Genomic DNA, 15,669 nt, shown 5'->3' with positions numbered 1-15,669 from the left:
AAATGGGGCTTAGCTGAGGGGAGGTTGTCTTGTTTTGTTTTGTTTTGCTCTGCTGTCTGACTCCCCCAATTGGACTGCGAGTCCGTTGTCGGGCAGGGATTGTCTCCATCTGTTGCTCAGTTGTCCATTCCAAGCACTTAGTACAATGCTCTGCACATAGTAAGCACTCAGTAAATACTTTTGAATGAATGAACAGACACATTCCCTGACCAAAATGAGTTTACAGCTTAAAGGATTACGCTGGGATATTTCCTTCCCTGCGTCTGGGAAGACGTTCAGTCAGGTGGGCAGGCGTGAGCTCAATAATAGGTTTTAGAGTTATTAATAATAATAATAATTTAATCAGCAAGCAGTGTGTATTAGTGTATTAAGCAGTAAGCAGTGAGAAGCAGCATGGCTCAGTGGAAAGAGCCCGGGCTTGGGAGTCAGAGGTCGTGGGTTCTAATCCCGGCTCTGTCACTTATCAGCTCTGTGACTTGGGGCAAGTCACCTCACTTCTCTGTGCCTCGGTTACCTCATCTGTTAAAATGGGGATTAAGACTGGGAGCTCCACGTGGGACAACCTGATTACCTTGTCTCTACCCAGCGCTTAGAACAGAGCTTGGCACAGAATGCTTAACAAATACCAAATTATTATTATAATAATAATCGTGGTATTTGTGAAGCACTTAACTATGTGCCAAGTACTCTACTAAGAGCAGCGGGGGAATACAAGCAAATCGGGTTGGACGCTAGGGGTGGAACCGGGATTAGAACCCAGGTCCCCCTGGCTCCCGGGCCCATGTTCTATCCACCAGCCCATGCTGCTTCTCATAGAGTTCCGGGAGAGTAGGCGTAGATCCCCTTAGGCTTTTCCTGTTGGTTCTCAGGGCCCCCTTCGTACAAGCCTCTGCACACAGGAGGTGTGTTGCCCTCAGTAGTGGCACTGATTTGAACCCGTGTGTGTGATGTGTTTTTGTGTGTGTGTGTATGTGAGGGGTGCTCCCAGCTGAGGTGCCGGGGGGAGGAGAGGAAGAACTCATCCATGCCCGAATGTTTCTGCCTCCATATCCAAGCCGACAAACGTGGCGGGGGTCTTGCCGCAACTTCTGGAGAGCGAACTCGGGAAAGCAGCTCACCCAGGAGGAGGAGGATCCCTCCGCGAACACGGCATTCTCTTGTCTTTGCTTTCCAGTTGCGTCACGGTAGAAGAGCACCATGCTGTTGACATCGACCAGTACCACTGCCCCAGTTGCGCTGTTCTCCACGGAGCCTCCTTAAGTAAGTCCTGCGGGCACCGACCAGACGGCCGCGCGTGACCCACTGCCCCCTCCCCCCGACGCCTTGAGCCCCTGAATCCATCATGCCCCCCGGCCACGGTGGGGAGAACGATCTCACGGGGTTGTCGGGGGGGCTCAGCGAAGTTAGGCGGTTTTGAAGGTGGTCTGGGTTTGAGTTACGGAAAAGCAGGAAGCCAAATCTGGACAGACTTTTGGAGGAAGTTTAACCGACAAGTAAGGGCAGAGTGACACCCCCACCCGCCCCGCCCCAGGCGTCCCTGTTTCGTGGTGGGTAATGGGCATCGAAGGCACCACTTCCACAGACACTTCGGTTTCCAGGTCTAATTGAGTCAATGAAGCCTCTCCCCCTGACTTCCCACATGCCAGGTTTTATGGCGTAATCCAGCATGCACTCACACGGCAAAGACCTCTACACCCTTCCCACAGGTTAGAAACAAACATGGGGACCGAGGTCAGAGACTGGTGGCATCCGGTCACGGTCTCTAGACTGTGAGCTCGTTGTGGGCAGGGAATATGTCTGTCCTTGTACTGTACTCTCCCATAGTAAGTGCTCAATAAATATGACTGAACGAATGAATCCGGTGGCACTCAACGTGCACCGAGACGCTACCCACCTCTGTCATTTTTGAGCATCGATGAGCTCTCTGGAACCTGAGTTCTGGGTGCCTGACGGCCAGACCAGGACGCGGTGGCTACAGCAGATTCCCCGGATGGAGGGAGGAGGAGGATTGGAAAATCACACAGCACCGCATTGATTCCCACGGGAGTCTTTGGGTCGTGTAGGGATTTTCTCACGTGTTCTGGCCAGAGGTCATTGGAAGTACATGGGGGAGGGGGAAGGGGTCCGCAGCGTCTGGAAAAAGTGAATAGAGAAGCTCTTTTCCCTGCTCCCATCACCACTGACACCTTGGGACTTCCCTGCCACTGGGGCTTTGTGGCGGCTTCTTGCCAGGCTTCCAGCAGAAGCGCAAACTCTGGGAATCCGGCGCCCACACTGGGAGCAGTTTTTCCTCTCGCTCATTGTGGCTTTTTAAAAAAAAACAACACCAACCCAAAACAGTATTTAAGTGGTTACTGTGTGCAAGGCACCGTTCTAAGCACTGAGGTAGATGCAAGTTAATTAGGGTGGACACAGTCTCTGTACCACTTGGGGCTCCCAGCCTTAATCTCCGTTTTCCAGATGAGGTAACCGAGGCACAGAGGAGCGAAATGACTTGCCTCTGGTCACCCAGCAGACAGGTGGTGGAGCCGAGCTGAGAACCCAGGTCCTTCTGACGCCCAGGACTGTGCTCTATCCACTAGGCCATGCTGATTTTGCCTCAGAGCTTCTCGCTGAGCTCCTCAGGGTTCTCAACTCGTCAGAGGGTAGTGGCCGGAGCGGCCATCAGTCGCCACTGTCCGCCTCCCTTCTTCGTACAGCTGGTCCCCCTGCCCACTGAACCCCCTTTTTTAAAATCACCACCCTCCCCCACCCCAGTTGTAAATCTCTGGACTGCAGAAGGCTACATGACCGGCCTCACAAGAGCTTTGATTCCCCTATCAGCTACGCTGAAAATGTGGCCGACAGCAGGCAGCTGAGAACCTGCCAAGTTCCTGCTCAATTCTGGGTTTTCTTGTGCTTATCAGTATGATCTAAAGCATCCAGGTGGTTTGTGGGGTTACCATAGTTCGATCCAGTTCCTCTGACCTCTCTTCCAGTAAACGAATTTGGGTGTGGAAACCTCCTGGAGAGCTTTCTCTGAAAAAAATTCATCCCCAGCGGCGCCATTTATCTTACAATCCTTAACTGCCCCACTGATTTTTTTTTTTTCCTCACCAGGTTCCTGCTTTGGCTGTATCTGGCGATCTTTTTTTGTTTGCTTTGGCATCTCTTGGACCCGGCTCTTCCGGGATCCCTTCTGGTATCTGGTTCCCTTGGCAAAGTCCTTCCTCCACACTTTGATCGTCGGTTCTTGATCCTACAGAGAGGACCGAAAGGCAGGCGGATTTCTGCCTTCTGTTCCTCTAAGCTTATCTTTCCCTGGGTGGGTTGAGCCCCTTAAGCCGCTGGATTTTCCTGTCTTGTTGATGTCTCTCCTCCCTTCCCCTAGACTATGGAGTATGCTCTAGTTTACCTTCTACCTTTAGATCCTTGATCAAACAAATGGCAGTTGCCCTCACTGGCTCCTCTACTCTGTGTGTTAGGAAATTTTCCCTGTGTTGGTACCGATTTTTCATTGTGTATCAGAGGATGAGAAGGGGGCAGGCTGGATGTCGGGGGCTTGAGCAGTGGGACTGCGGCTTGGGAGGGGTAGGGAAGACTCAGAGTCAGGTCCGAGAGATTCTATCTTGGAGGTTTTCTCCCCACTGGCAAATTTTCTCTTTTCAACCTTGCTCGAAAGCTTACGGATCTTTCCCCTCTAGACTAAGCTCATTGTGGGCAGGGAGTTTGCCTGCCAACTCTGTTGTATTGTACTCTTCCATATGCTTAGTACAGTGCTCTGCACGCAGTACGTTCTCAATAAATACCATTGACTGACTGATTTGGGATGAACAAGACCGAGTCAAACAATCAATCATTGGTATTTATTGAGCACTTACTGCATGCGGAGCACTGAATTAAGCGCCTGGGAGAGTAATCATAATAACAATAATTCTGGTACTTGTTAAGCACTTATGTGCCAAGCAGTTTTCTAAACACTAGGGTAGATACAGGTTAATCAGGTTAGACACAGTCCCTGTCCCACATGGGGCTCACAGTCTCAATCTCCATTTTCCAGATGAGGTAACTGAGGCCAGAGAAGTGAAGTGACTAGCCCAAGGTCACGGAGCAGAGAAGTGGTGGAGCCGGGATTAGAGCGCATGACCTTCTGACTCCCTGTCCTGTCCTTAATCCACTACACCAGGGAGCAGGGTACAGTACAAAAGAGTTGGTGGACATGTTCCCTACCCACAAGGAGCTACCAGTCAATCAGTGGTATTTACTAAGTGCAGAACACTGTACTAAGCACTTGGGAGAGTACAACAGAATTAGAAGACACGTTCCCTGCCTGTAACGAGCTTACAGTCTAAAGGACGAGCTTCCAGTTTCGAGACGGGGGCAATCCAAACAGCGTTGGGAGGTGGAGGCGGTGGCTCCTTCTTTGGCCGGAAAACCATGGAATCCACAGCTCCCTTCACCCGGCTGGAGCCCGCACCTTGGATCCTTAGTGCGATCCCAAAACCGGGCCGGCAGGCCGCAGCCCTGCCAATCCCTTTCCTGCAGGTTCTTGTAGTAGATACAGCATTTATTGAGTGCCCCTTGCCTATCAGGAACGGTGCCAAACACCTGGGATGTTCAAAACAAAAAAGACACATTCTGTGTCCGCAAGGAGCCGCCGCTCACTTTGGAGGGGACAGACATAAGGCTCCCATCAGTCAGTGGTATTTATCGAGTGCTTATTGTGTGCAGAGCACTGTACTAAGCACTGGGGAGAGGACAACACGGTCGAGGAGGTGGAGACGGTTAGCTTGTGGTGGGCAAGGAACGTGTCTACCAACTGCTATAGTGTACTTTCCCAAGTGCTTAGTACAGTGCTCTGCACACAGTAACTGCTCAATGAATACGACTGATTAATTGACACGTTCTCTGCTGCCCCTCCCCGGCACCGTCCCAACCAACTCATGGCCTGAGGATCTGTTGGGTCCCAGAAGAGATCTCATCATAGAATACTGACCAGACCAAGTTAACCTTTAGGCCCTGGGCCAGAGTCACCATTTTGGACCAGCACCAAGCCAATCGTAGTCAGTTTGGGTGGCTTAGAGATCACTTCCGCCTGCTGGGAGAGAGGTTTTTGGTTCCCCCACAGCCCCAGCCACTCTTTCCCATGCTGTGCGTCACTAAAGGTTAACCCCCCTCCTCCCCTCCTCTGACACGGTTTTCTTCCTTAGCCTGCTAGTAACCTGATCTAATCCTTCTTGCTGTGCACATTATCAGAAGAATGTTCCCTAATTCCCAAACAGTGTTCTTCTCAAGCTACATAGTGCAAACACAAGTCATAGAAGAACCGGTTGTGCTCTGTCAGACCACTTGATGTTCTTCAGATAAAATGGGTCGCAGAATCTTAGGCAGGGGCTGGGCGACTCCCTAAAGATCGCTTTACTTTTCTGTGTCTTCTTTAGAGAAAAAGCTTTGTCTCGGTCAAAGACTGGCCCCTCCATTTTTCTCAAGTTTTGTTTCCTGATTCCATTTTTCGACTTGTGGATCCTTTTTTTTTTTTTTTTAAATGGAGTTTAAAATAAATCTGATAAGATTACTTTGAACAGGCTGCTTTAAGATATCAGTTCATTTAATCAGTGGTATTTGAGTGCTTTGTGTGTGCAGAGCACTGTACTAAGCACTTGGGAGAGTAACACAGAGTCGGTAAGGAACTAGTTTTCACATAAATGAGTTTACAGAGGCGACGAACACCGTACCCAGAACAGCGACGCTTTGGCTTCTACTCGACAGAGCTCAGCGATCGAGAGGGTGCTTATTTTTGGAACACGGGTCAACAAACACATCTTAATTTGCTTTAATTATAGTGAAGAAGAGGAGGAACTGGCACAGACACGACTACACGGAGATCGATGACGGTTCCAAGCCAGTGCAAGCTGGAACCCGGACTTTTGTGAAGGAATTACGGGCTCGCACCTTTCCAAGGTAGGAAAACCCTGTCGGGTCAGAAAAGATGGACTAGAAGACCGGATGTGGTGTGGCTTTCTGTTCCCTTTAGCTATTTCCAGTCAGGTCCTCTCGGTTTGCTAAGTAGGGTTTTTTTTTTTCAGTGGTATTAAGGCTCCGGCACTTGTCTGATGTGCGACCTTGGGCAGGTCACTCCACTGGGCCTCAGTTACCTCATCTGGAAAATGGGGATTGAGACTACCGCCTCCCTCTCACTTTCAGATTTAGTTTGTGAAGTAAGAGTGGATGTTTGGCTCTTTTTAGAATTTTAGAAGGTGGAAGCCCCACGTAGGACAGGGACTGTGCCCAACCGGGTTGGCTTGTATCCACCCGGGTGCTCAGTACAGGGCCTAGCACATGGTAAGCGATTAACAAGTGCCATCATTATTATTATTATATGTCTAGCATCGTTCTGAGTGCTGGGGCGGATACACGTTAATCAGGTCGGTCACAGAGAACAGGTTTCAGATCCCCAATTTACAGTTGAGGAAACTTGAGGTGCATAGAAGTGAGGTGAGTTTCCCCAGGTCACACAGCAGGCAACAACTGGCAGGCTACCACTGGCTAACTGGGTGGGATGAGATTTCTTTTGGATCCTGCTTGAGGATTTCCTCAAGCCCACCTAACGTCCCCTCGTTCTTGTGATGGTGATCTTGGAGGATGTAGGGAGACTGGATCGGTCCATATTGGCTTACTGGCCCCTCAAGGTGGACTTCAGGTCACCCTTTAGGCCGCAACGCCCTGATCGGTTGGGCGGCGGCGGCTCCGACATCATCATCCGGGGGAATTGGCCGAGACGGGATTTCCTTGAAAGCTTGCGTCAGCTCGATCAGTCCATCTTGCGTTAGCATTCACTCTTGCCGCTCCCCCTCCGTTTAATTTCAGTGCCGATGAAATCGTCGTCAAGATGCACGGCAGCCAGCTGACTCAGAGATACCTGGAGAAACATGGGTTTGATCTCCCTATTATGGTTCCTAAATTAGATGATCTAGGACTCAGACTCCCTCCTCCTACTTTCTCTGTGGCGGATGTCGAACGCTATGTAGGTACGGAATGGCCTCCCGGAATTCTTCGGGGCATCGGGCGGGGCGGCGGGACGGGGGAGGAGTGGCCGGGGAGAAAACGAGCAGGGCCGTCGGCTGGAGGAATCGCACTCTGTCCGAATTTTGAAACGCGCACTGAAAAGGTCGCTCTCTTCCTCACCCTGACCTCCTGCGGAGCTGGATTAAAATCCGGCCTGCCGAGCTGTGTCTTGTCGGGTAGAACCGTCATCCCTCCCTTGGGGTTTTGTCGACGACTGAAACCGCCTCCCTCTCACCTTCAGATTTAGTTTGTGAAGTAAGAGTGGATGTTTGGCTCTTTTGAGAATTTTAGAAGGTGGAGAAGCTCCAAGCGATGGGTGGTTTTTCCCTACTTGTTTTGAATATTGGCCACGGGGGTCTCTTTAAAGTTGGCAGCCGGTTCTGTCAAGCAGGCACAGAAAGCAGCCTTGCCGGGGAACGGCTAAGCCTCACTGGAACTTTTTTCCGTGGGCACCGCTGGAGTCGGGTGGCGGGCAGGCGGAGGCGGGAAAGGGAGGTTGATAGCCGGGACTCCGGGCACCTGGGAAGGTGTTCAGGGAAATGTGAATGATAAAGGGGTCCAGTGACAGAAGCGGGAGTTTACAGAAGCTGAAAGAGGCGTTGTCGGGAGCCAGGCCTACCCCGGGGGTAGCGGGGAGGAGGAGAAGCTGCAGGAGCTTTAGCTGCAAAGCCATCAGGTGGCAGATGGTGGTATCCAGGAATGCCAGGCTGGTGGAGACTGGTCGTCCACCCCTCTTACCCTCCCACCGAAACGGGGGCAAGGAGCCGGGACCCTGGAGCATTTGCTGGAAAGTGGCACTCTCCCCACCAGCGAATGTGTCTTTCAACTCTGTTATATTGTACTCTACCAAGGGCTTAGTACAGTGCTCTGCACCCAGTGAGCGCTCAATAACCGCAGTTGATTGATTTAGGGCGGAGGGTGGGGTTTAGAAACCGACGACCGCGGTCCGTGCGCTAAAAAGAATCTCACTGGGCGCTTGCCTGTGGGCGTGACCCAGGTTGGTTATAGAAATCTGATTCATTATCAGCTGGGGATAAAACATACACATATTGACTCACTCGAGCCTTCGAGAGGAATTTAAGTGGCGTCAACGAAACCCCGTCCCGCGAAGCGAGAACACCCCAAGCCAGACAGGATGCCGAGTCGCGTCTTGGTGCCAGCGAGCAAATCGTTTTCCCCTCTCCTTTTCGTCTTCTTCATCTGCAAAGTCGGGTCGGCCTCCCGCTCCCTTCAGAGAGAGGCTGAGAAGATAAATGGGACGGGCTGTGAATGTGCTTTGAGCTCCCCAAAGGAAAGTGGTTTTGAATCCCAGGCGGCAGCCTCAGAGACTGTGCGGTAGTCATGGCGATGATGAGAGGGGAGCCGGCTGAGGGCCCGTCCTCCGGCGCCCGACTCATTCGGACCCCCTCGGGGCAGGCCGGGCTAGCACAGCGTAGGCCGGGCCCGAGGAAGAGGTCGGCCGAGGCCGAGGGGAGCGTCGGAGAGTGGGGGGTGGAGCGCTCGGGAGGACGGCCGGAAGGCCGAGAAGAGGCGAGGCTCGGGAAGAGGAAGAAACGCCAAGTCGGGAGTCCTCGAGATGAGGATGGAGATCCGGGGCGGAGACGTCGCGCCAAGGAAGCAAACGAACGGCGAGGGCCCGGAGGTGGTGGCGGGAGCGGGGAGGAAATGCAGGCAGACGGAACGGCTAGCCTAGCCCGTCCCCCAGAAGCCAGGAGAGATCCTCGGGGGTTTCGGAGTTACGTTGTGAGCTTTAACGATTTGGTTCCAGGATAACCCGTCCTCCGGTATTCAAAATATCTGTCTCGGCGGCGCATCTACCGGTGACTGTTCCCTGCAGCACGAGAATAAGAATATCATTTCTCTCCCTAGGTGGTGACAAAATGATAGATGTCATTGATGTGGCAAGGCAGGCAGACAGCAAAATGAAGCTTCACAACTATATTAAGTATTTCATGAATCCTAACCGGCCAAAAGTATTAAATGTGATCAGCCTTGAATTCTCAGACACAAAGTGAGTGGTTTCCGCCATCTTGACCGGGAGTCTCGAGGTACACAGTGTGGTTTAATGGGGAACTGGGTCCCAGGAGAAGCCCCACCCCCCCCCAGCATCTTCTCAAATGGTCCAGTGGCGGTGACCGTAGGCTTTTGTCTCGAATGAGAACGCCCGGAAACTAGGTTTGGCTTAACGTTTCTCATCCGACCGTGGCTACGGTCTTGAGGATGAACGGATATGGGATTTTTGCTGTTGTTGTTGTTGTCTTCTCCTCCTCCCCCTCTTCCCCCACCTCAGTGGCTGCTTCGTTAGTGAAAAGTTTTTATTCCGCTGCGTATTTTTTCGAAGGATGTCTGAATTGGTGGAAGTCCCGGATATTGCCCGCAAACTCTCCTGGGTCGAAAACTACTGGCCGGATGATTCGGTCTTCCCGAAGCCATTTGTGCAGAAATATTGTCTGATGGGGGTTCAGGACAGCTACACCGACTTCCACATCGATTTTGGCGGGACATCGGTTTGGTACCATGTGCTTTGGGTAAGTTTGGGACCCCGAGCTTCCTTAGCCCCTCCCACAGAGTCGGTTCAGATTCAGACACCCTACTGCTCTTTGAGGCGATCCCCCTCGAAACTGTAAGCTCATTGTGGGCAGGGAGTGTCTGCCAACTCTGCTGTATTGTACTCTCGCAAGCACTTAGTCGAGTGCTTTGAACACAGTAAGCCCTCGATAAATAGTATTGATGATAATGATGGAGCGGCAAAGTTTGGACGTGGGTGAGGAGCGAAAGGGAGTTGCTCATTTCCCCCTCTAACACAGCACTCTGCTTTGTAAAAACCCAGTAGCATCCCAGTCAGTGATATTTATCGAGCGCTTGGTCTGTATGCCCGAGGCACTGTTTGTCTGGATTTTGATTATGCCGGAGGCGGCAGGCCTATGCCAGCCTCTTTCTTTTTGTCAGTAAGATGTTAGGGGTCATCCTCATCTTTGATTCTAGTGAGTAGAAAGGGCTGAGTCCCACTCTGCCCTCCTTATTCCCACATGGAAGTGGGCAATGAAACTGGGTGGATTATAGCCATAATGGATCGAAGACAGTTGGAGCAGATCATTTTCAAGCATCAGCCCCTCTAGACTGTGAGCTTGTTGCGGGCAGGGAATGTGTCCACCATCTCTGTTGTACTGTCCCACGTGCTTAGCGCAGTGCTCTGTACACAGTAAGTCCCCCATAAATACCGTTGGTTGGTTGATCGTGGATCTGCAATATATATAGCCTAATATATATTTTATGGTATAAGCACTGGGGTAGATACAAGATTATCATGTTGGACATAGTCCGTGTCCCACATGGAGCTCACAGCCTTAATCCTCATTTTACAGATGAGGGAACTGAGGCACAGAGAAGTTAGGTGACTTGGCCTTGGTCACCTAGCAGCCACATGGCAGAGGCGGGATTAGAACCCAGGGCCTTCTGACTCTCAAGGCCACGTTGCGGCCATTAGGCCAAGCTGTTTCCTTTCCCTTCCTCTGCTCACACCCAAGCGACCCTGTTTCACAGATGGGGGAAAGTGAGGCATATTGGAGGAGAAGTCATTAGCTTGATTCAGAATGAGTCCGCTCTAGAAGCGAGACAAGGACTAGCTCTTTCACGTCCAGTTCGACGCGGTCCCCACAAGACCGCATCGCCTCTAACGGGTCCGCTCTGCCCGCTGTCGCTCCTGATGCCGGTAGGCTGGGATCCCAAACATCTCAGTCCAATCGCTTGTGTTTATTGAGCGCTTACCGTGTGCAGACCACTGTACGAAGCGCTTGGGAGACTGCTTTAGAGCAGCATATCAGAATTGGGAGATATTCCCTGCCCACAATGAGCTTACAATCTAGAGGGGGAGACAGGCATTAATATAAGTAAATTATGGATATGGACATAAGTGCTGTGAGGCTGCGTGGGGGGAGGGGACTCCCTAGAGGAACTGCCCTCTGTCCCCTCCTCCTCCACCCCCAAAAGCCGATTCCAATGAAAAGCAGGCAGAAAGCCAGTAGAAAGAGGAAGCCAATTTATTTTAAGCTCTCTGCTCCGATTTGCTGCCTGCTTGATTTTCTTCTGATTTTTTCAAGTCCCTGGGTACAGGGACGAGTGCTTATTCACCCTAACTGGTGCAGGATCTTTTGCATTTATTTCTAGAGATCTAATGCGGTTCTGTTCATTTCCACTGATCCTTCCCTATCGATCCTCAGTAAGGCTATGATGTGTTATCTACAACATTAAGTTACTAATCGCTTTCTTTAATGTTTTATTGATTAGAATTAGCGTGTTAATTCTCCACACTCACATCCAGAACTGTGCCTAATTTAAGCATTGGTATAAATGAAATCAGAATGAAACCTTCCATTTAATTGATTTCACCCTAACGAAGTGATATAGGAAACGGTCTGGCAGATTTGAGCAGGAAAAACAATATAAGCATACAGAGGAGATCTAGCTTTTCCCGGTTTTCAGAAACCAGAAGTCCCCGTCACCTTTGACTTATAATAGTAATGATAATAATTGTGGTGTTTAAGTGCTTACTATGTACCAAGCACTGAGAAGCAGCGTGGCTTAAGAGAAGCAGTGTGGCCTAGTGGAAAGCGCCTGGGCCTGAAAGTCGAAGGACCTGGGTTCTAATCCCAGCTCCACCATTTACCTGCCGTGTGACTTTGGGAAACTCTTGGGTAACTGTGTGCCTCAGTTACCTCATCTGTAAAATGGAGATTAAAACCAGGAGCCCCATGTGGGACGGGAGACTATGTCCATCCTGCCTATCTTGTATCTACCACAGTGCTTAGCACAGAACCCGGGACGTAATCGGTATTTAAATGCCCTTAAAAAAAGAAGTACTGTTCTAAGCAATGGGACAGATACAAGACAATCAGATTGCACTGGGGGCTCACGGTCTGAATAGAAGGGAGAAAAGGTATCAAATCCTCATTTTGCAGATGAGGGAAGGGTGGTACAGAGAAGCTGTGACTTGCCCAAGGCTACACAGCAGGTACGTGGTGGAGCCAAGGTGGGAATCTACCCACTAGGCCGCACTCCTCCTTCACCCACACCATTTACCCAGCCGAGGCAGTCCCGGGGCTCCCAGGATCATGGGCAAGTGTATTTCTCTCCATGCAGTATCGCTTAGCTTTTAAGAATTGCAGTCACTCGGTGTGTGAGACAGTTAAGCGTGGGGACCTGATTTTCCTCGCATTGAATAAGGGCTCGACTGCTTAGTCATGCGAAGTTTGCCTCTCTGAGCATGAAGGATGGGATGGTTAGAGGAGAATTCTTAACGTGGGTCTCCCAGGCGGCCAGGGCAGGTTCATTCGGTGTGTGAGGACTCTTGTTTTCTGCTTGTAGGGGGAGAAGATCTTCTATTTGATAAAGCCAACGGATGAGAATTTGGAACTGTATGAATCGTGGAGCTCATCTGTCACCCAGAGTGAAGTGTACTTCGGGGACAAAGTAGATAAATGTTACAAGTGTGTGGTGAAGCAGGGACACACCCTTTTCGTGCCCACAGGTGAGCCTTTTTTTTGCCCCTTTCCAAGTTTTGACACTTTCCTTCTAGCCATCTTTATTCATTCACTCAGTAGTATTTATTGAGTGCTTACTATGTGCAGAGCACTGTACTAAGCACTTGGAATATGCAGTTCGGCAACAGATAGAGACAATCCCCGCCCAGTGACGGGCTCACAGTCTAATCGGGGGAGACAGACGGACAAAAACAAAACAACATAAACACGATAAACAGAATCAAGGGGACTGACACCTCATTAACAAAATAAATAGGGTAATAAAAATATATACAAATGAGCACAGTGCTGAGGGGAAGGGAAGGGAGAAGGGGAGGAGCAGAGGGAAAGGGGGAAATCTTTACAATCAGTAAAACACTAATCAGCTTTTCGGTCTCTTCAATCTTGGGAAGCAGCGGGGTGTAGCCGGAGAAACCTGGGCGGAGTCAGAAGACCTGGGTTCTAATCCTGGCCCCACCCCCCCTTCCTGCTGTATGTCCTTGGGCAAGTCACTTAGCTTGTCTGCGGCTCAGTTTCCACAACTGTAAAATGGGGATTCAGTCCCTGTTCTCCCTTCCACTCAGACTGTGAGCTTCATGTGGGATAGGGACTGTGTCTGAGCTGAGATGATGATCTTGGATCTACCTAAATACTTAACGAATACCCTTAAGAAAAAAAATCTTCTGCCACCACTGAAAATTTGGAGTTAATGAACCTTTTCATATTGAAACCATCAGATGAGATCTGCCTAAAATCTCCACTGGTCCTCTCTAATCCTCCCTCTTCCTCCATCCTCTTCGACTCTCCCTGTGTTCCCTGCAGCAACTCAAGATGAAATCTCTCCCCTCCTCTCTAAATCTGCCCCTCCATCTGTGCTTTTGACCTTATCCCTTCATACCTCTTTTAAACACTCACTCTCCCCTCTTCTCATTGACTGCCATCTTCAACTTTTCACTTTCCAATGGCTTCTTCCCGGCTGCTTTCAAACATGACCATGTCTGCCTTATCCTAAAAAAAAAAATCCCTTGACCCCAGGCTCCCTATGCTTATCATCCCATCTCCCTCTTACCATTTCTTTCCAGACTCTTTGGGAGACTTGTTTACAGCTGCTGTCTCCACTTCCTGTCCTCCAATTCTCTCCTATCTGGCTTCCTCCCCCTTCACTCCACAGTAATATTAACTGTGGTATTTAAGTGCTTACTGTGTAGCAAGCACTGTTCTAAGCGCTGGGGAAGATAGAGGATGATCAAGATGGACGGAGTCCCTGTCCCACACGGGGCTCCCAATCTAAGTAGGGAGGAGAACAGGTATTGAATCCTCATTTTGCAGATGAGATAACTGAGGCACAGCAAAGTGAAGCGGACTTGCCCGAGGTCACACCACAAGCCCGTGGTGGAGCCCGGATCAGAACCCAGGTTCTCTCTCTCCCAGGCCTGTGCCCTTTGCACTAGGCCATGCTGTTTCTCTAACCCAAACCCGGTAGAGGGTTCGTCTCATCCAACAGCCGTCTCCTTCCTGAGCTCTCAGCTAGGCACCCATGAGTGACAGTTGAGGAATGCCATCCACCCACATGTCCATCACTCCTAGGTTGCTTCCTCTCTGATTCTCCTTCCTCTTCTTCTCCCCTGCCCCGTCCTTGCCAGTGGGACCCAAAGAACCTTTAAACAGGTGGCTCAAAAGCTGCACAGTAATGCCACAGTACAAGATTAGGACTCGGGCAACCGTGACTCCCCCCTCAACCCTGATCAGGAGCGATGCTACTGTGGGCCGAGCCGGTAGGACCCTCCCCTCCTCCCGCTGGCCCCAAATTCTGTGTCTGATGGGGACACCAAGGATGTGAAGAGAAACCAAATAGGATTTGCTCCCCTAAACGCTACCACCCTCACGTCTGGGGAGGGGCCTCCTAGATGGTCACCCCTCAGTCCGACTCCCTCTTGGCGTCCCTGGAGTCTTTCTGAGTTGGAGAAAACAAACGAGTGAAGGGGACACGGGGCCCATAATTCAGGCCTGTCTTTGGATAGGGCCTTCCGAACGATGTTATCACCGGGAGCTGTCTCTGGTTTTTGCCTTCAGGAGTGGCCTCATTAGTTTTGCTCTTCAAAGCAGTGTGGCCACAAGAAGCAGCGTGTCCTAGTGGGTAGAGCCCAGGCTTGGGAGTCGGAAGGACCTGGGTCCTAATTCTGGATCTGCCACTTTTGTGCCCTGTGACCTTGGGTGAGCCACTTCTCTGGGCTTTAGTTACCTCATCTGTAAAACAGGGATGAAGATCGTGAGCCCTGTGTGGGACAGGGACTGTGCCCAAACTAATTAGCTTGGGTCTACTCCAGTGCCGAGTATAGTACCTGGCACATGGTAAGTGCTTAACAAATACCGTAAAATAAAAACCCCGAGAGTGCCTGCCGGTCTCTGGAGCCATGACCTGTGCTCCAGTCTCTGAAGAATTCTCGAATCCATCAGCCGATCCAACTTTGGCGTTCGATGGCACCTCTCCCCCCTCTTCCTGAGTAGACGGTCCAGGAATTTAAAGGGGTCATCTTCGAGAAGAAAGGTGAGAGAGCGGCTTCAGACTCGCCTTTGGCATCTCCCTAGTGTCTACTGCCAGAACGATTCTAATCGGACTTCTCCCATACAGACCCCTTAGAGCATCGTCCGGCTTCCGGAAGCACACGTCAGCGGGTCGAGAGGTCAATACGTGGCACCGCTGTGGCATGAAAGATCCAGGAGCGAGATGTACAGTCTGTGCCAGGGTTTTAATTCCCTTTCCACCTTTTTACTTTACTTACAGACAGACAGAAAATTCTTCTTGACTCTTTCAGGGATTTTTTTTCGGGCTGGATCAAAGCAGCTTCCGTGGTATTTTTAAGCGGGAAGTGTCGAGGAGAAGTCTGAATCATAATCCGAAAATAGTGGAAGAATTTTTTATTTTCAGCTGCAGGTGGAGAGCGTGTTCCCACTTAAGCCTCAAAAGCCCCCACATCAGTCATTTCCGAGATGCCCGTTTGAGAAGACTTAGAAATTCTTATTGGTCGTAGTTCGGGGAACGGGAGAGGACTCGACTTTGAATCATTCATTCTCTTGCTCCTAGGGTTGAGAGGAATGAACGGCG

At 50.7% G+C, this 15,669-nt stretch overlaps 1 protein-coding gene across 3 annotated transcripts in view; it reads left to right on the top strand.

The window, feature by feature from the left end:
* The window catches only part of KDM7A (lysine demethylase 7A), a 65,996-nt gene that overhangs the window by 27,540 nt on the left and 22,787 nt on the right, over positions 1-15,669 (top strand). For all 3 annotated transcript variants that reach the window (XM_029075094.2, XM_029075093.2, XM_029075091.2), the window contains exons 2-7: positions 1,175-1,260; positions 5,823-5,940; positions 6,847-7,007; positions 8,914-9,055; positions 9,386-9,572; positions 12,409-12,571. In XM_029075094.2, the coding sequence (XP_028930927.1) occupies positions 1,175-1,260; positions 5,823-5,940; positions 6,847-7,007; positions 8,914-9,055; positions 9,386-9,572; positions 12,409-12,571 (857 nt within the window). The remainder of the gene's footprint in view (positions 1-1,174; positions 1,261-5,822; positions 5,941-6,846; positions 7,008-8,913; positions 9,056-9,385; positions 9,573-12,408; positions 12,572-15,669) is intronic.

The sequence above is a fragment of the Ornithorhynchus anatinus genome, chromosome 11 (assembly GCF_004115215.2).
Source record: "Ornithorhynchus anatinus isolate Pmale09 chromosome 11, mOrnAna1.pri.v4, whole genome shotgun sequence".
NCBI classification, from domain to species: domain Eukaryota; kingdom Metazoa; phylum Chordata; class Mammalia; order Monotremata; family Ornithorhynchidae; genus Ornithorhynchus; species Ornithorhynchus anatinus.
The sequence above is the reverse complement of the archived record's forward strand: the minus strand, read 5'-3'. Positions and strand labels throughout refer to the sequence as shown.